Source organism: Nyctereutes procyonoides, unplaced genomic scaffold (genome assembly GCF_905146905.1).
Source record: "Nyctereutes procyonoides isolate TBG_1078 unplaced genomic scaffold, NYPRO_anot_genome, whole genome shotgun sequence".
NCBI classification, from domain to species: Eukaryota; Metazoa; Chordata; class Mammalia; order Carnivora; family Canidae; genus Nyctereutes; species Nyctereutes procyonoides.
Genome location: NW_026575134.1, coordinates 10681600 through 10701257, shown reverse-complemented (window position 1 = coordinate 10701257; position 19658 = coordinate 10681600). Strand labels below are relative to the sequence as shown.

The 19658-nt window shown below is 40.8% G+C and overlaps 1 protein-coding gene across 4 annotated transcripts in view; it reads right to left on the bottom strand.

Annotated features, from left to right (window-relative positions):
• Nucleotides 1–19658, bottom strand: part of VPS41 (VPS41 subunit of HOPS complex) — a 166338-nt gene that overhangs the window by 54194 nt on the left and 92486 nt on the right. For all 4 annotated transcript variants that reach the window (XM_055300997.1, XM_055301001.1, XM_055300999.1 and 1 more), the window contains exons 8-10: nt 13650–13769; nt 12336–12482; nt 7654–7720 (exon numbers count right to left, since the gene is read on the bottom strand). In XM_055300997.1, coding sequence (XP_055156972.1) covers nt 7654–7720; nt 12336–12482; nt 13650–13769 — 334 coding nt within the window. The remainder of the gene's footprint in view (nt 1–7653; nt 7721–12335; nt 12483–13649; nt 13770–19658) is intronic.

Genomic DNA, 19658 nt, shown 5'->3' with positions numbered 1-19658 from the left:
GAGAGAAAGTTTCAAAAAGACTATTCACAAGAAAATTCTATTCAAGGAGGTCCTTTATTTTTTTTAAGATTTTATTTATTTATTCATGAGAGAGAGAGAGAGAAAGAGGCAGAGGGAGAAGCAGGCTCCATGCAGGGAGCGCGACGTGGGACTCGATCCCAGGTCTCCAGGATCAGGCCCTGGGCTGAAGGCCGCGCTAAACCGCTGAGCCACCTGGGCAGCCGGGGAAGTCCTTTAGATGCAGAATGGGGACCCTGATGCAGAAAGGAGCTTAGAGTTCTAGATCTGCACTGTCCAACAGAGTATTACGCAAGCCAAAAAAGACAACTGGCATATGCAATGTTAAATCTTCTACTAGCCACATTAAAAATAAACTTTTTAAAATTTATTTATTTAGTGCAACGTATCTAAAATGTTTCCATTCCAACATGTGACAACATAAATTAACGAGACAATTTACTTCTTATTTCCATACTAAGTCTTCAGAGTCCTGTGTGCAGGGCAGCTCCATCTGCACCTGCCACTTTTCAAGCACGACAAGTGGCCAGCGGCTACGGTAGTGGGCAGCGCAGATTGAGATGCCCAACAGAGTGTTTGTCTTGAAAGTCCAGTAATTTCACTCAAATATATCTTGATGGTGCTCATCATGGGCCACTCTTTTCAGATACACAGGGGTATGCTTTTGATTTATAGCTTTGAATTTTGTTTCTTTAGTTTCAGGAAATTTTTCTTGAATTACTGTTTTTGGTATCTGCTCCATTCCTTTGCTTCGTTTTGTTCTTTAGGGACTGGTACTTGTAGGTTGAATCATCTTTGCCAGTCTTCAGTATTTATCATTTCATTCCAAATCTTTTTTTCTTATTGCTTTGTGATTTTTTAAAATTGTCCTATTACTTATAAATATTTGAGTTCTGTCATCAGAGATTTTTTTAGTTCTGAATGTCTTGCTATTTCTTAAAAAAAAAAAAGTCTTACAGCTTGTTCTGGGTGTTTCTTTCTGGTTTCTTGCTTTCATTGCCAACAATGTTATTCTGCTCCTTATTTACTTTCACTTAAACCTCAGTATGGGATTTGACCTTGGTACTTTCCTGGTACCTTCCTGGTCCTGGTCCGTGGGTGACATCATGGTCCCTGAGCTCTTAGAAAGAGGTGGGGACTGGGACAGCTCTTCAAACTTAGCAGAGTTCCCTCTTACACTGTTTTCATTTAGTACTAAAAACCTGGCCTCTTGCTTTCTGAGACTTCTTGGCACTGCCCCTTCTCTTTTGTCTCTATAGTTCCTCTCCTATTCAGGTTTTATTCTCTTCCAGCCTCAACACACAGCACGAGGTACTCAACTGCTAAGAGTGCACAGAGGCTGCTGGGCTGAGCCCGCCGCCTAAATGCAGCCCCCCACCCACTGAGCAGCTAGTGGTCTTCTCCAGGGAACACCCACCTGCTGTTTGGGAGTTCTCATCTCAAATTCACCATATGCCTCCATGCTCCCCTCTATTGTCTCTCACACAGACACTGACACCACAGTGGGTCTTGTGGCTACTGGTGTTTTTTTCCACTCACTTGTATCTGAGGTTTTCAGGGCTACTCTGTCATTTACTTGTTTTGTAAATGCTGTCAGTGAGTCCCTGGTTGTATGATCTAGTTATTCCATTTTTAGGTGATGCATTGGGCAGACTGGAAAATTATGCTACCACTACCACCATCTTCTGAGAATCCTTCAAGCACAAAATGTTAACGTATCAGTGAGACACACCAACTTTCCAGCAGCAGGGGCAATGTGGTCAGGTTTAGAGTCACAAACACATAGGTACCGTTGGGCCGTCCACTGCATACCCACTATCAATTTCAGAATGATTGCCAAAAGAAATTAACAAGAACTCTCTTATACCTTGAGTCTTACATCTTTGAGGGTTATCAACTACTTAATATACTACTTAAGAATAGCTGAGTACTAACTGGGCATAAGACATTCTTTCAGAAGTATCAGAATGATAAAACCCTGTTTGACTAAAAGATTTTAAGTCTAGAAGCTAATAATAATAACAAAAATTAAAATACCACAGGCTATGCAAAAACAGAAATGAAGCAAGACACAGTACCAAACCAGGATAATTTATTTTTAGGGGGATTGAGATAAGGATGAAAACAGCAATAATCATGACTGTAAGCTTCTCAAGGGTGGGTATGGTGTTTCTAATAATAAAACATTTCATTATATGTTCATTAAAATCTTTTCATTTAAAAAAGTATTTTAAAATGTCTATTAAATTGTACAAGACAAAAATCAAGATTTTAGGTCTGAATACAAAGACCATTCTCCAAATAATTCACAAGCAGATTATTTCACTTCCTATCAGCGTATTCGGATCCTTAAGTGATGATATTTAAATCAATATTCTTGATTATCACTTGCACTTGTATCATATGGGTTTACAGATACATTTTACCGAAAAATGCAGTTATGAAATATATTAGTCTCCTCTGGATAAGTCAATCGCAGCTTATTTATACCTTCCCCCCAATTCTCGTTCGGTTGATTTCATGTACGACAGTATTTTAGTCTTCTGACTATTGTTAAACTAGTTTTTCTCTCTCACTGAGTAAATGACTACGATGGTAGTGTTAGTAACAGCTCTCATCAACTAACATTTCCTATGTGAGAGACAGTATGTGGAATCCTGTGCATACCATAACAACCCTCTACTTCTTTCAGGGCGGGGCGCTGAAGCTCAGAGAAGTTAGGTTACTTAACTAAAGTCACCAACATAGAAGGTAGCACAAGTGAGAATTTGAAGTCTTCCTTTTCCCAGACAGCAGTCACCCAGAGATGCACAGGTGAGAAGTGTGCTACAGCCAGCGGGAACCAAGCTAAGGCTTTAACAATTGTGCAGTGGTTCTGCTGCAGCAGCCAGGGTGCCCCAGCCCTTCTCTTAAATCTGCTGTGCTACAAGACCAAACAGCACTAAAGCCCGTAGAAACCTGCATTGCTTCTTTAGTTCTGGCCCATTTTATCTTTGTTGGTTTCAAAACGCCCATTAGATGTGACCCAGAGGATCTGGTCTCTTCACTCGAGCTAACTAAAATAATCTGCCTCTAATTTGGGCCTCTAAGATTTGTAAAAAAGCAAATGAACAAGAATTTCTCAAGCACCTTGTAAATAGGACCAATTATATATTCACTTAAGAGCAAGCGGTGAGGCCCATTTGTGATAGAGCCTTATTCTCCAGAGAATCGGACCCCTTGGTCACCAGATGTCAGTATTTCGTAATGGACTGGATAGAATATCCACAGACTTTTCAGTAAGTTTAGACACTCTGCCAGCCAGACCACTGATCTAAGAGAATGCATTTGGAAACCACAACATTCCAGCATCTTCAGGGCTGTGCTCTGAAGTGAAGCAGATGTGTTAAAGTAAAAGGGACTTTACCATGTTTCACATCAGGAAACTATGAAGACGACCTAATACACAGCAATAAAATACAAGAGAATGGTTAACACAAAAAAATAACAAAAATACTTAAGCCAGGAGCCCATGGTATACATAAGACAAAAACCATTTAAAGAAGTGTAGTCTGCAACTTAATTGCATCTTTTCTAATCAATATTCAGCACACTACGTGCTAAATGACAAAGCTAAGCTGATGTGATAAGCTCCTCTGCTCAATTTCAGCACTCAGAAAACAGCACAGATGAGGAGTGATTCTGTGAGCTCACGACATACTGCTTGCACAACAAAAAAAGTGATACTAGTTAAGGACCTGCTGGGTCAAAAGGGTCAAACCAAGTTGTAAATAGGGTACGTCAAAATATGAAAAGGCAAATGTTGGTGAGGATGTGGAGAAACTAGAACCCTTGTATAAGGCTGGTGGGAATGCAGAATGGTATGGTGCTATGAAAAACAGCATAGAGGTTCTACAGAAAAATTAAAAATATAACTATTATATGATCTAACAAGCTTACTTCTGGGTATTCTTCAACCTGTTTACTTTTTTCATAATAAAATGTCAGGGAAAAAACTGAACACAGAAGAATTAAGAGATTATAGAGAGTCTAACTGAATTATAACAGAACACCGTACAAAGCTAGATCCTTAAGCAAAAAACACGGTGACTGATGCCAGAGCTGCCTCGATTCCTCCTGAGCCTCAGGCTAGGGGATGGATGAGCTGCGTCACTCACGTGCACGAGAACTGTCCCCTGCTGGAACCCGTGCATCTGGGTCAGCCCAGCCTAACAGGTGGATGGTGAGACACACTTAGGTCTAGGAAAGACATTTATCTCACAGCTCGCCTCCACCACCATACAGATCTTTCCTTTCCAGGTCACTGTTTTCCTAATCAATTGGGAGGCTAAAAATAGAACAATGGGCTAAATGCTAAGAGCCATAGCATACAATCAACTGAAGATAAAAATACACAGAAGCTGCTTAATTAAAGTCAAAAAGATGTCCCTTCTCTTCTCCTCCCTCTCTTTCTTCCTGACTTCTCTCATTTTATATAGATTCTCATATAGTTTTGTATTTTTTTTAAAACAAGCTTCCATATGAAATCAAGATGAGGACGCCAATCGTGAATTCCTTGCATGTAAGTCATCTGTCCCTGGCAGTAGATACCCAGAAAATGACCCACGAATACTGGCTTCATTTCTCCACACCTGTCCAAATGCCATTCCATGAAGCCCATGGAAGACTGGTGGAAAGTACCAAAGAGGGAGGGAGTCCTGTGATAATGCAAGAGATCCAAGTTCAAATAAGTATGGCAGGCTTGGACCACAAAAAAACTACTTTTAACAGTGTAATTTGGAAAAAGAAATGACAGCCAAAAAGTCTTATGCACAGAGAATGTCTTCATGGGTTGGCAATTGCCCAGTAAGCCTTATCTGTATTATTATTATTTTTCATTTATAAGAACAAATTAATATCTGTTTGAGAGTGAAATCTTTTGTGTTGTTCTTGAGATTCTGATTTATGAGTAAGAGTTAGAAACATCTAGCTTCTAAGAAATGTATAGCCACTGATAGGTCTTTAACCTTGATGCCATTTTCACCTCATTTACTAAAGAACGGTGGCTTACACCATTCAGGGCTAAAGCAAATCGTAATCCAGACCTCCTAATATTTCTCTTTTCCTCTATCCTCGTCAAGGACTCTTATCGAAACCACTTTGCCTCCTGCTATGGAAATGGTTTATATTCTTAAAGGTTTGCTCTCAAGAGGGGGAAAAATGGTACTTAACCACTAACTATAGTGGTAAAACATCAGTAATGTAATACTGCCAGCACCCACACACGGTCTATTTCACGTAAATTGTAGTATAGATGAACTATACTTTAATAACGTGATCCCAGGGCTCTGGGGCCACCACTGGGCCAGCTATTAGCAGTCGTAGAGCTGGGCTGGAAGTCTGCATGGTAATAATCACCACCATGATTCAGTGAGCGCCTACTGTATGCCAAGCACTGTGATAAAGATGTTACTTACGTCTCAGTCTCACAACAGATGGCAAAGGTAGGTCTTATCACCTCCATTTTACAGGGGCAGAAAGCCTGGCTGGGGAAGGCAAAGCAAGCTCATCAAGACTATATGGGAATTCGGCAAACTGCCCTGTATCCCCAGAAGCTGGTGGTGGTTCTAGTTAGATTCTAACCATTTCTAATGCCACTGTAGTATGATCTGAGATAAGATATTTACATCCCTGAGCCCAAACTCTCTTCGAGGGTTGAACTGAGAAGCCAACTGACTGCCCCTCGTGGGGCTGCCACGAGGGGGAAATGAACCGAAGCAGGTGAAGCACAGAGAGCACTGGCCCATGCCTTGTGCGGAGCAATGGACATCAGCTGAGGAGAGAAGAGGATGCTTGCTACATTTTTATGCCTTCCTGGCAATTCTTCCAACCTTAAAAACTCCCGGAGTGTTTTTTTGTGGTTTTCTTTATGTTTTTGTGTGTGTGTGTGTGTGTGTGTGTTTCACTCATTTGTAATTAAAATATTGTAATACTTTCTCTCAGGACACTATGCACTGACATGATCAGAGGTTTTTGCTAGGAGGCAGGAAAGAAGGCAGAAGACACTGAAATAATGACCGTGACCTGGGAGTTTCCAGTCTTCTCTGGTTTCCTGTTCCTCTCAGTCCTTCTCAGGACCACTATATCCTGCAGATGCTTGTTCTGTCCACACTCAGAGCAATCCCAACTATGCACGGATTTCTCCCTCTAAGGCAAAAAATTATTAAAAAGTACAAAACATCCCAGATTGAAAAGCTGTGACCATATTAGCCACGGGAGTAATACACATATTTCTGGTTTTAGAAACACAGTCGTGTGCAAATGACTTAGCTTCACCCTGTTATAAGAACCCTTCAAAGTGATATTGCCCACCCATCATCCAAAGAGGCAAATGAACTTTCTAGCTGACTTATAATACAGCAAAACTTTGCCACACGACTTTGTCTCCTCCTGCTTGGTTCTAAATAATCCAAAAATAGCTTTTACTGTATCTGTTTAATTGGGAAAAGTCCTTCTGCTTTCATCCTTTCTGTCTGAATAACTTTCACACTAAGTTATGAAACTAAGATGTAAAAAGTAGTGATAGATCATCTTTCACATCTGTCTCCTAAATGTGTGTTTCCTTGAGTCCATTCAATACTCGGTATCATTCAGCATCTACAATGTGCCATGTCCCTGAGATACAAACACTGAGCAGAGACAGAATTGTCTGGTAGAAGGGACCAACCCACACTGAAATCACAGCAAGTGACACAGGTGTTAAGAAGGGGAGTGACACTATGCTTCAGAGGGGAAGGTCTGACCCAGGTGGCAGGGTCCAGTGGGCTCTCCCGGGGGGCTTTCTCGAGCAATACTTGAGCTGAGGAATGATTAAGGGTCAATGAAGTATAAAAAGGCAAGAAGAGCCCGCTAGAGAGACCTGAAGAAGCATGGATGGGTGGAAGGTGGCCAGTGTGGCTGCAGTGCATACCAAGGAAGAGCTTTGTATGAGCTAACACTGCGGAGGCCGGGGAGGGGTGGGGGCAGCACAGATCCCTGCTCTCACGACAAGAGTCTCATCTCCTTGTTACATACAACGGGAATGGGCTGAAGGGTGGCGACATGATTTGATTTGTGTGCTGACTGCAGTGGGGAGACCAGATCGCCATAATTCACAGTGGCAGATGAACCAGTCAGGGGGCTGCTGTAGTGATCCAGAGAAAAGATTATGGCAGTTCAGACCAGACCAGTGATGATGAAAATTAGTATATTCAGAGAATACACATGATAGGACCAGGGGTCAGTACCTTGCTATGAGCTGCGCACGCATGAACTCTCCAAATTCCGAACAACCCACGGGAAAGGTGTTCTTTCCCACATTTTATAGATGAGAATGCAGAGGCATGCAGAAATCTGTCCAAAGTCCAGGTGGGAAACAACAGAACCTGAACCCATGGTTATTCAACTTCAAAGCCAACTATCAAGTACTGCATGAAAATCAGAACTATATTTAGAAAGAAGGGTCTCCATAGCAAAGTTTCAAAACTTAAAAACAAAGCTTCTTGACCTACTTCACTAAGGTCCCAAGTGATGAGCTCTGAACAGGAACATGATTTTAAGGTTTCCCTTTATTGAAATGGACTCTCTTTTGTTGCCTTACACTCCTAGAAGGCTTACCTATTTCAACATATCGATTTGGCAAGTCCCGCATTTCACTGGCATGCCGCTCCTTCACTGAGCAAATCTAGAAAATAAATTCACAGGTTATTTTACTTATCTGATGGAAAACTCTTCATAACATTTCATTCAATATACTATAGTTTTGTTAAATTAGCCATGTAGCCCCAAGATGGAGCACACACAATCCACAGTGATGACTTAAAATGATAGAAATTCATTTCAATGACACATAGGAACCATTGCTTATGTTCTCCAACATTATTCTTCAGTAAAGTCTTATTCAAAGACAAAGGAAGAAGGGAACCTATAGTATCAGTTTAACATGTTTCCAATGACCCATTTCTGTACCTCCACTTAGGGCCTACTTCTATCATCGTCCAAATAAAGCTGTGGTAGAAGCACATAACCAAAAACACCCAGCGACTAACCTGAGCAACATTGACTTTAGGCTTGTGTTCTCACTAGATGTCAGTCATTTGCTTCACTGCTAAGTAATACTTTACATATTAAGTGGTATCATGCTCCTCTTCTCTCGTTTTAAAATTAAAAAAAATCTTTTAAAATCAGTGTATAATATAATGTAATAATATATTATAATAACACAATATATATTATATATATCATGACCCCAGAGTCCTGGGAATAATAGAAAGTAATCCATAAATAATATTAACCAGCACTTTGAGCAACTACTGAGCACCAGCCCTGAGTTAAGGGTTTTGAGAAATAGACACAGCTCTCTTCTTAGAGTATGATGCAGTGAGGACGCCACAAAAAGAAGTCCTTTCACTCAAAGGTGAGGGGAGGTACAGAAGTACAAAGCAGAGGCATCTCCTGGCAGGGGAGGAAGCCTCCTCCCAAAAAGGGAACTCATGCCAAGGCCGGACTGTTTCTCTGGCCATGCTACAACCTCTCTGAAGACCAGCACACTGGCGGTACTGACGGCTGGGCTCTCGTCTCCCCTCCTCAGTTCTGTGGTCTGAGCTCTATCCCAGCATGTGCCTCAGAGCAGTAGCAGCAGGTGCAGGTAGGTGAGAGTGAAGCACTATCCTAACTTCCCGTCCTGCATAACAACAGATCAATGATTTCAAGAGCCTCTGCACTGACAGGCAGGTTCTCACCCAGGAATGCTAATTTGCTCCATCCAACTGTCTCCTCCACTTCTCCACTTAGGTGTCTAACAGCATCTCAAGCGGACACACACAAAAACATCTCCCGACATTCCCTCTGAACGTGTTCCATCAGCAATCTCTCCCATGTCAGTAAAAGGTAGCTTCATTACATTCCTTTTCCCAGCTTCTCAGGTTAAAGGAGAGTCACCATTGAGTTCTTTTTCTTATATCCCACATCAAACCATCAATACATCCTATGAAGGTCTACCCTCAAAATACATCCAGAATCTAGTCATTCCCATCAGCTCCACTAGGCTGATCTAACACACCAGGATTTTTACTGAGGTTCCTGCAGTACCCTTCTCCCCAGTCTCTCATCTTCACTGCCCCTTTGCTGTTTGGCTCCACATAGCAGAGTGATCCTTTCAAAATCCAAGTTAGATCATTTAACTATAAGTCCACTGCTCAAAACCCCTCTGCTGGCTTCCCATCTCACTCACGTTAAAAGCCAAAGATTACACAAAGGCCTGTGAGGCCCTACATAACACACCCACCTCCCTCTCTCCCTCAGGTCTTCTATCCCTCTCCTCCACACCTGCTCCAGCCACCGTGGTGAGAATGGCTTTATGTCCCATAAAGACACACCAATCACACTCCTGCCTCAAGGATTTGCCCTGGCTGCTGTCCCTGCTGACACCTCTCTCCCCCGAGCTGCATGACCTCCTCCCTCCAGATCTCTGGCAAATGGCACATTCTTTATGAGAGAGGTCTTCCCTGGATCGATATACGTTAAACGCCACCCACCCTGACCCCTCTCCTCATTTCCCTAACTACTTCCCTCAGTATTTACCAATAACAACATGGTATAGTCACTTGTTTGTCCATCTTCCCCCTAGAACCTAAAGTTGCCCAGGAAAGAATTCATCTGTTCCTTTAAGTATCTGCAACACTCCAACACTGTTGCCTGGCACATCAGTAACTAGTTGATGGGTGAATGAAAAAAGGAAATGGTTAGCTCTAACTGCACACTCTGCTACAATGTGTGGCTGTTTCTCCCCAGTAAGACTGCTCTCTGAGAGGAGAGATAATGTCCTATCTTCTCTTCCCTCGGCAGAACACGGGGGTGGGGGGGTTGGGGGTGGTGGGATTCTCAACTGAGAGGCAGAACCCAATGTCCTGCTAATTGAGCTGGAATAAGAATTCCCAATAAAAAGAAACATTTGATATGAAAACTTACATATATGAGTTGGATCACGATTTGGGCACAATGAAAGCATGGTAGTTTCCCATGGCTGCTCTATCAGACTACCACAAACTTGGTGGTTTAAAATAACAGAATGTGGGGCACTTGGGTGGCTCAGTCGGTTAAATGTCCACCTTTGGCTCAGGTCATGATCCCAGGGTCCTGGGATCAAATCCACATTGGGCTCCCTACTCAGAGAGGAACCTGCTTCTCCCTCTCCCTCTGCTGTTCTCCCTGCTTGTGCTTTCTTGCTCTAACAAATAAATAAAATCTTAATTAAATAAAATAACAGAAATTTGTCCTTTCAAAGTTCTGAAGGCTAGAAGTCTAAAACCAGTTTCACTGAACCCAAATCAAGGTGTTGGCAGGGCTGCACACCCTCCAAGAGGCTCTACAGGAGAAGCTCTCTGTGACATGCTTCTTCTAGCTTCTGGCAGCTGTGGGCATTCCCTTGGCTAGGGCTTAAAGGGAGGGGTGTCAGCAAGGCAGTCCCCCTCTCCCCGCTTATGGTGCCTTCCACTTCTCTGTGGTGGTGCTCCTTCTGTAAGAATACCATAAGAACGTAAGACTGCATTTAGGGCCCACCCAGATCAAGAAGGACAATCTTCCCATCTCAAGATCCTTAACTCATGGTATGTCATGCCATACAGAGAAACATTTATGGGTTGTGGGGTTAGGACATGCTATCTCTGAGGGCCATTATACAGCTGAAGAGAGACAGCATTTCTGGTAGCAATCAGTAAACTTATGTGTCCCTATAGCCTAATTGTCCTTGTCTTTCCCCAAAAGAAAAGAAAATCACAACTTTAAACAACAACAAAAAGCCACTTGGTCATTTAAGGAATTAAAAAAAAAATCAAGAACATGAGTTTATTGGATGAGTAGCCACAAATACAGGATAAGGAGACTAGAGAATCACTTTTAGTTTTGTTTTGTTTTTTTAATCCTAGACTATTGGGCACACCTCTTCTGCTACTCTAAATGTGAATCAGGCTATGTTCATTTCATGCATGAAGATAAGAAAGAAAGAACTTGGGATCCCTGGGTGGCACAGCGGTTTGGCGCCTGTCTTTGGCCCGGGGCGCGATCCTGGAGACCCAGGATCGAATCCCACATCGGGCTCCCGGTGTATGGAGCCTGATTCTCCCTCTGCCTGTGTCTCTGCCCCTCTCTCTCTCTCTCTGACTATCATAATTAAAAAAAAATTAAAAAAAAATAAAGTCTTTTAAAAAAAAGAAAGAAAGAAAGAACTTGAATCATACAAACCTAAGGCTCACGAGGACCTTACTTCAAGTTAACAATGCTTGTTTTGCTTAATAAGAAGCACTGCACTAACAATTTTTATGCTTTCCTTTTCCAGAGAAGAGTACATTTCAAATAACCATGTCTCTTTCAAGAGTTTTCTAGAATTTCATGGAACAATGACAACTGAGGTTTATGAAGCCCTTGCAATATGTCAGATTCTATGCTCAGCTATTTGTACACATTACCTCATTTAATTCTCCCCAAAGCTCACACAGGTGTTCAATCAGTACTCCATTTGTGGATGAGGAGAGTAAGGCTTAGGCTCACTCAGGAAGTATGTGAAGTTGGAACTGATCCCAAACCTGTCCAACTTTAAAGCCTGAGTCAGCTGGGATACTTTCTTACACTATTCTTAGCTAATTTTTTGTTTATTTTGTTTAAATTATAAATTATATATTTTTAAAGGGAAGCCAACAACTTTGGGTTCTGAAATATGTAATACAAGGCAAACACTGGCACGCGACAAATAAATGTGAATGAGCTTTGTAGAATGGCTGAATTTCATTTACCCAGGCACACAAAGGGCAGATAGTTGTATGCCAGAGAACAGCCCCTAATTTTATCAATAAGTCTGGGCCTCTGCTCCATCCGATTATGACCAAGCAAGCGGGATGATTTAGCTTTAGAGTTCTTTTTCTATCATCAATGCTAATGAAGAAGCTAAGGGTAATGGAAAGAACAATAAAGAATGGAAAACCTGACAAACCAACGAAACCAACCACAGGTTCCATAAATAGCTAAGGCCAACGGGTGACAGGAAATTTAAAGATGATCACAAATGGCAGCACCACTGTGAACAAGGAAGAGTTCATAATTTGTTCTGCATGGCAAGGAAAAGAAAGACTATCTCCAAATTGATGCATATGAGAGGATCTGAGCATAAATGAATAGGACATGACGATAATATTCAGGGGAAAATATTTTGGTTCCAAGAAGCCATTCAAGAACTCATATTCTTCTGGACCATTCTCAGTGGATCTATAACAACACAGACTTATTATAAAGACAAGCAAAACCACCTTGACAGAAGTCCCCCAGCCAATAATCAGCGTCACGCTGTCCTTCCAGCAGAGGCTGCAGGGATACATATCTGGGCGAAGACTTATATCATCCCGGGGCACATTGGTGATTCTCTGCTTTGAGGTGATGTCAAAAATCTTCACACCCTGGAAAATACAATAGCATTAAGCGTCCTCTCCTCAGGAGAAGGAAAGGAAAGGAAAAATTTATTAACAGCCACTGCCATACACCACCAATAACTAGCACTGCAAAATATTGACAGTGTTTATTGAGCACGGCTAGGAGCCATGCAAAAAAAAAAAAATGCTCCTACTCCACAAACCCTGTGAGAACCCACAACAAAAGAAAACCTCTACCCTACTTCCTGGACAAAAGAGAGTTTATTAGCAGACAGCATCGGTGGCTCAAATACAACACAAATGTGAAATGGACAGATATCAAGCACCGCATTTCCAAAATGACAGACAAGTAACATTTCTAATTGTATTGTTCCACTATAGAAATGTGGAGTTTTTTGTTTTGTTTTTTTCTTTTTAGAAAAGCTTTGAATCTGACAAACCACTATGTGTAAAGAAAACCATACCTGACATTTTAAAGCATTGAAATGGAAACATCAAGCAAGCAGCTAACTAAAAATAAACCAACAGGTCACAGGTTTGTTTACCTTTAACTGTGACCTGGGAGAAGTTTGAAAAGTCCTGAATAGCAAAGCAGGTTCTGGGAGAAGTCTACCACTTAAAACTGAACAGAACGAATTTACTAAATTATACCCTGAAATCCCAAAAGATATGCCAGATGTCAAAAGCTAATTTTTAAACTTTCTACTCACCCTATCTCCTATTGAGTAAAAACTTTAAATAGGAGGCAAAACCAAAAATTACAATCTACTTTTTAAAAGGCGGGCTTCTTTTTCACCTGTGATTGTACTGGGAGTAAAACGAGATCGGTTATTCCTGTTCTTGTTCCATAGTGGCTGTTACTTGCCCTTGGCTAACAGGCAAATGGTATTTTCAACACCACATTCCCAATGCAATCCTTCAATTATTAAGATGCCTTTTCATTTTCTTGGCTATTCTCCATGCCTCAGGTTTCTTACTCCAAAACAAAGCCCAGCATATGTTGGGAATTACTCTATTATGAAAGCCAAAGGCAATCTAATCTCTTTAACCTTCCAGGTACAAGGGCGTTTCCACTTGTATGTCTTAGAAAAGACCACCGCAGTCAGTGGCATCCTTCCCTTTGTCACAGCTCTCCCAAGGAGGCCACTTTTCTGGTTCTGAAGAAGAATCAGGAAGATGAAGACGTGCTTTTACCATATTATTGGCCCAAGCAATCAGATGGCCTCTCCACTTCACACTCCTTATGTTCCCTTCCCCTTCGTGCAAAACAGAAGACTTCCATCTGCTCATCCAAGATCGTTCAAATAGCAGCAACTAGGGACAAATATAAAAGATTTTTTAAAACTAAGAAGCATATATTAGATTTCTTTTTTCTTTCTTTCTTTCTTTTCTTTTTTTTTTTTTTTGCCGTTCCACTGAATGATGTTACTACAAAGTCAAGCCACAAGATGGCACCAAAATACCAAAATTCATGGAGAAAATACAGATTAGTCAGTTCGTGTCACAGAACGTTCTTCAAGTGATTGCCCAGAAATTAATTTATTTTGTAACTTGGGAAATCAAAATCTCATAATTTTTTCCTTGAAAGTAAAATACTAGTCATGGTTTAAACTGCAATAGTCAGAGAGCAACCTGTTTTTCATTTAACCCACAAAAAATAATTTAACAATGATGCCTGAAGAGTAATTCATCTCATAAAATAAGACAAACTTGCTTTAGGATTAAGCTTCTTTAAATAGTTTATAGTTAGCTAGGGTCTTTATTTTAAAAGAAAGAATCTATAATAAAAAATCTGCTGGGGGTCGACCTGGCTGGCTTAGTCAGTGGAGCATGAGACTCCTGACCTGGGGGTTGTAAGTTCTAGCCCCACACTGGATGTAAGAGATTGCTTAAAAATAAAATCTTAAAAAAAAAAAAATTCTGCCAGATAAATTTTATTACTAAATTTAACTAGTTAAAATATCTAAGACTGGTGAAAATGTAGTTCTAGTATTTCATGCATTATTGACACAGTATTTTTTTCTTGATATATCCAATTTAAATCCCTTAAGACACTTATACAATATAACATATATAATTTATATAATATATAATTTACAATATATAACTTCAGACATGCAATCCTGAAATATATGTTTACCTCTTAAAAGCAATGCTGATGATAGATTCCATCACAGATTTTTAAAAATTCCAATCTTTAGAGTAAATTTCAGTTTATCTTAAGCATAGTCTGTGTCCCTTCCCACCTCTAAAGGGGAAAGATCGGTAACAAGAGAAAGAGAATAAATTCATATTTTATTTATATTTCTTACAGATCTTTCTCAATACTTAGGCTCCTTCAGTCAAAAGGGGCACACACAGACAACACACCAAAACTGTAAAATGAAGTGTCCATCTTCACAAATGCACTGAGGATGGTCACTTTAAAATGACATAAATGTCTGAAGTTCTCTATTATCCATGTAAAAGAAAGGTGGCCTCACATAGTCCACAATGGAGAGGGCTTTTACTGACCATATAGGATCCTGTCTTCCCATCAGACAAATACAAGATATCCTCTTTGCTCTCGAAGCTCTTCCCACTCGTCTCATCCTTTCTCAGTCCAGGTTCTAAGTAAGAAATCACTACTACCATGCCTCCCTGCTCCCAGTTCAAGACCCAGAGATCTGATCTCTGTCTGTGATTCTCCCTCTCCCTGGGCCATGATGCAAAAAACACAGTCAAGAAGGTCACTGAAGGTGTTCAGTATTTTGTGACTGGGTAAGTGAAATCTGAGGAAGGAGAAGAAAGCCTGAGAATATAGCCTCCTGCTGTACACATGCCACTAAAGATGGGTAACTAAAAACAATTATATTAAACATGAGGAATTGGTAAGATCATGTCTATCTTCGACCTGTGGTGGATCAGATGGGAAAGGATTTTAAGAAGTGGGCTGTGCCCCCAGAGTGCCCCATAATGACCTGCTAGAAGGAGTGACTGGCTGGATAGCAAGGAGGAAAGTGTGGTGTGGCACGGCATCAGATTCCTCTCCCTCTGATCCCACCTAGGGGTGACCGATGCTGCATGAAAGGGGAACAATCCGCACCTGTGCAAGGAAAATTAAATGACCCAAATTTTAAATTAAGACGACTACTGAACATGACTGAAAGAAAGCCTCAGTGAAGGCCAAGATTTAACTCCCTACAGGAAAAAGCCCATCTGGGAAGGAGCTGGTAGGGTAGGTACTAGCATGCCAAAACACCTTCTGCTCAGTGTAATGGGGTGGAGGTAAGGGGAATCAGGGGGAAAACTGCGCTCAGGGACACACAGGCCATGGTCAGCATTGGTAGTGTCATGGGAGTAGCCACTCCCGCTGTCATTCGGCCACACAGCTTGGGAGGAGAAAACAAATGTGCTGGCAATGGGGTGGGGGCCCACCAGTGGCGGCTGTGCACCACAAGAGGTGGGCAGCATTCGCACAAACTGTAAAGTGCCTCAGTGATTACAGAAAGCAGGCTTTTAACACGTACATCACTTTCCTGCTGCATCAATGATTATACTCTTTGGAAGCTGTTTCCCCAACAGACAATTGTGTTCCAATCCAGGCACGAAGGAGAACATAAAACTTCCTTCTCCTATCATGTCCAGAATAAAAGATTTGGACAAGTTCTCACAAAATCTATGACACATTTGCAGCAACGACAACTGTGAATACTGAATATAGACTTCTCCCAGTAAATATGAACAAGAAAAGATACCAGCAATATGGAAAAACTCAGTATTTGAAAACAACAGTACTTAGACATCTCCCTTATTCCCTATCTCACTCCTAATTCCACATGAATGAGATCATCCATCAAGCGGACAAGAATTATTTAAAAATAATTCTTCTGTTCTTAGGTGACAATAAAATCAAGCAAATTCACACCAAAGGATAAGAAACACAAAGTAAACTTGAAATTAAAATAATATATACTCTATATGGAGTAGGAAAGGAAATCATACTGTGACCAGAGCACTTTTGAAAATGAGAACACAAATGCTGCAAATCTAAACTTCAGGGGATGTGGTTGAAGTTGTAAACAAGGGAGTCTACAGCTCTAAAAGAAAAGGAACAAAAACAAATGTGCATGCACTAGCTACATGACAAAAACAAAAATACTTTATTGAGAGATATAACAGGAGAGCTACAGAAATGTGAAGACATATTATCTTCCTGGATATTAAGACTCAAAATTCTCACTGAAGAGCCTTAGTTTTAGTAGTTAATCTGCGATTTTGATGGAAGTGCACTGAAAACCCCAAAGGAATTATTTATAGAACTTCCAAAATGTTATCAATTCATTCTGAAGATATGTGAGAATAATAGGAATTTTTTTAAATTAAGCAATCTGTGGAAGGATGAGCGTTTGGTAAAATTAGCACATAAAACAGTATAGCAGTGGTCCTAGAAATGAGACAAAGTAAAAAGAAAAGAAAGAATTGACAAAGTTGAATCAAAATGAAGAAGAATGAACTGGGGGTTGGGGCGGGGTACATATGCTCAGAGAACCAGGTGCCCTTAACTCACTCCCTTTCTGGAAAATCCTTTAGCAGTGGGGGAATCAAAGTTTTGCAAATGACCCCAGAAGTCCACACCTAGATATTTATGCTCAGAAATGATCAGAAAAGTGAGTAAAGAAGTATGTAAAGTTATTTATAACAGCTGGGAAATGATCGAGTAAAATGTGGCAGAGCTACATCACCAAAGACTATGCATCCATTTATACATGACTATACACGTATGTTTATTAATGTAAAAAAGACGTTCAGGGCCCATTAAATAAAAAAGCAGATCACAAAACAATATTAAATATGATAACCTTTAAACAAAACATGTGTACCCATATATAAAAATCTGATGGATACATTACAAAGTAATCATAATTAAGTCTAGAAAGAGGTGATAGGAGACTTATTTTTATTTCACTCATTAGTCTGCATGGAACATGTGAATTATTTTTGTGTTAATACGTAGAGGGCTGAAAATCCATTCTCCGATTATGATAATCAGGATAATTTAAGGCAATAGTTGAAACAAAACAGTATCAACGATTCAATGAAACCTAGAGAAAGAAGGAATGTTTGAATCACAGTGAATATGTATTAGAATTTACTCACATAAACTGCAGCTACTTTTTAAATAAAACATTAACTTTAGAAAACTGTTAATGAAGTCTTGTTGCAATTCCAACCAATACCCAAACGCATTCCAGTTGAGCCCTTCTGTTGCTGTCGGTGTGCTGTGGCTTACAGCAGGAAGCTGAGGCCGGCTGGACAGGCCTCCCTTTGTCTCCTGCTCCAGCTCCAAGGAAAACCTCCAGCAGAGGGCAGGAAGAAAGGGAGGGAGAGAATTCTGAATTCAGCTGGTCTAATGGTTGAGTCTGACTTTCCAGAGTTCTCTTACAATAAACCTTGTGTACCCTGCTCTGACATGGAATCAAAGAAACTTCTTCCGTAATATTTTTATAGTACAGACGGTGCACGTCATTCTGTGCAACTGATGAGTGCTCAAGAAAAAGCAGGGGGAGGCTAACATCCTCCTTTCTGTAAAGGAAAACAAATCTCAACTAATTTGCATCACAGTTTTAACATGATTCATGTTATTATCTGATGTTTCTCAAATAGCAGTAGTTTCAATCAATTTTACCTTCATATTTTGTGGATGAAAAAAGAAGAAATGCTCTGTAAACAAATGGCCTCTAGGGAAGATCTTCGTTTAGAATTCTTTTATAAGTCCTCCTATTTTTTTTGGCTCTGATACATTTTAGGGTCATGCTGGTCCTATCATGGGATAAGGAATACTACAGTTTATATTGTTCAGTGGGAATCATGTATTTACTTTTCATCTCCCCCACACACGGCAAATGCATCAGGGAAAGAAACCACATCTACTTTGCTAGACGCACAGGGCGCAATAAACATTAGATACTGAGTAGGCTTCCCTGACCCTAGCAGTTTCATTCTTTCTCTTTCCTTGTCTACTCACACAATTTGTTTGCTGCAGGATGAGCTGCATCACACCCCAAACCTTCCATTTACTCAGCCTTTCATTAGTGATGTCCCTAAGCAATTTTGGACACACTGGCATCTTAATGACGTGAGGCATCCTACGCCTCAAATGTTGGTTCAGTTCCCTTTGCTCGGTGGCAGAGGATATAACTTGTACACAACCTATCACAAATTTGGGAAGGACTTCTAAGGTTCACCTCCCTCTATTCAGTTTAGCTGACTACAGTTCCTTCATTTCCGGGATGCCACCCGGCCTCTTGTTTGGTCTGAACCGTGTCTGTGTGCTGCTGAGATGCTCCACCATCACCACCATGCCCTCTTCTCCTGCTTGTCTAGCCCTGGCCTGCTTCTCTCTCTATGTCACCTCCCCTGGCCCCTGAAGCACTTATTTCTGCCTTCCCTCTCCACTACACTTTCTTCCTTACTCATGAGTCCTACTTTCCAATCCATACATAGCAGAAAACCTTAAATGGACCAGTAATCATGGAAGCATTCCCATGTCTGTCCTTTGAGACTCTTTAAATTCGAGGAGGCAGCATGGGGGGGGGGGTTTGATTTACAGCATTCTGTGGGACCCATGGTTGTTTCACACAGGAGGGAAAAGGACCACAAAATCCACTCTCCATTTGCTTTTTTGATCCTAATCTATGGGAATTTCAAGCCGAAACACCCCGTCTGGCAGGAATGCCAAGGAAAGTTCTGCTTCAGTGACTTAAGAAAAGATAAGCTGCTTTTCTTACAAAGAGTCTACACTAATTTAACTACAGCAAAACTATCTGCCTGTATTTCACTGACATTTAATAAAATCTATTTCTTTCTTCTAGTCATAAAACTGCCTAGAGACCTACTGAGCATGAATGTTCTACAAAGCATTTTAGAGGGTAACTCATTGCGTGAGCTACCTTTAAAAGCAGCTGGTTAATTTATTTGGTTCATCTTCCACATCCCATAATATTGAATTGTCATTATCACAATACTGAGAGCAATTTAAGCTCAATGGGAGCTAAGTACATAGAAAGGAAAAACTGTTTCCAAGAGGTCTATTTTTTGTTGGAGAAAGTATTCTAGGGCTTTATTTCCCATAAATCCACATTCTGGCAGTCAGCACTCTTGGTACTTATATTTCAATAGGAGCCCTCACATCCTCAGCAATATACTTTATTCTCCTATGTT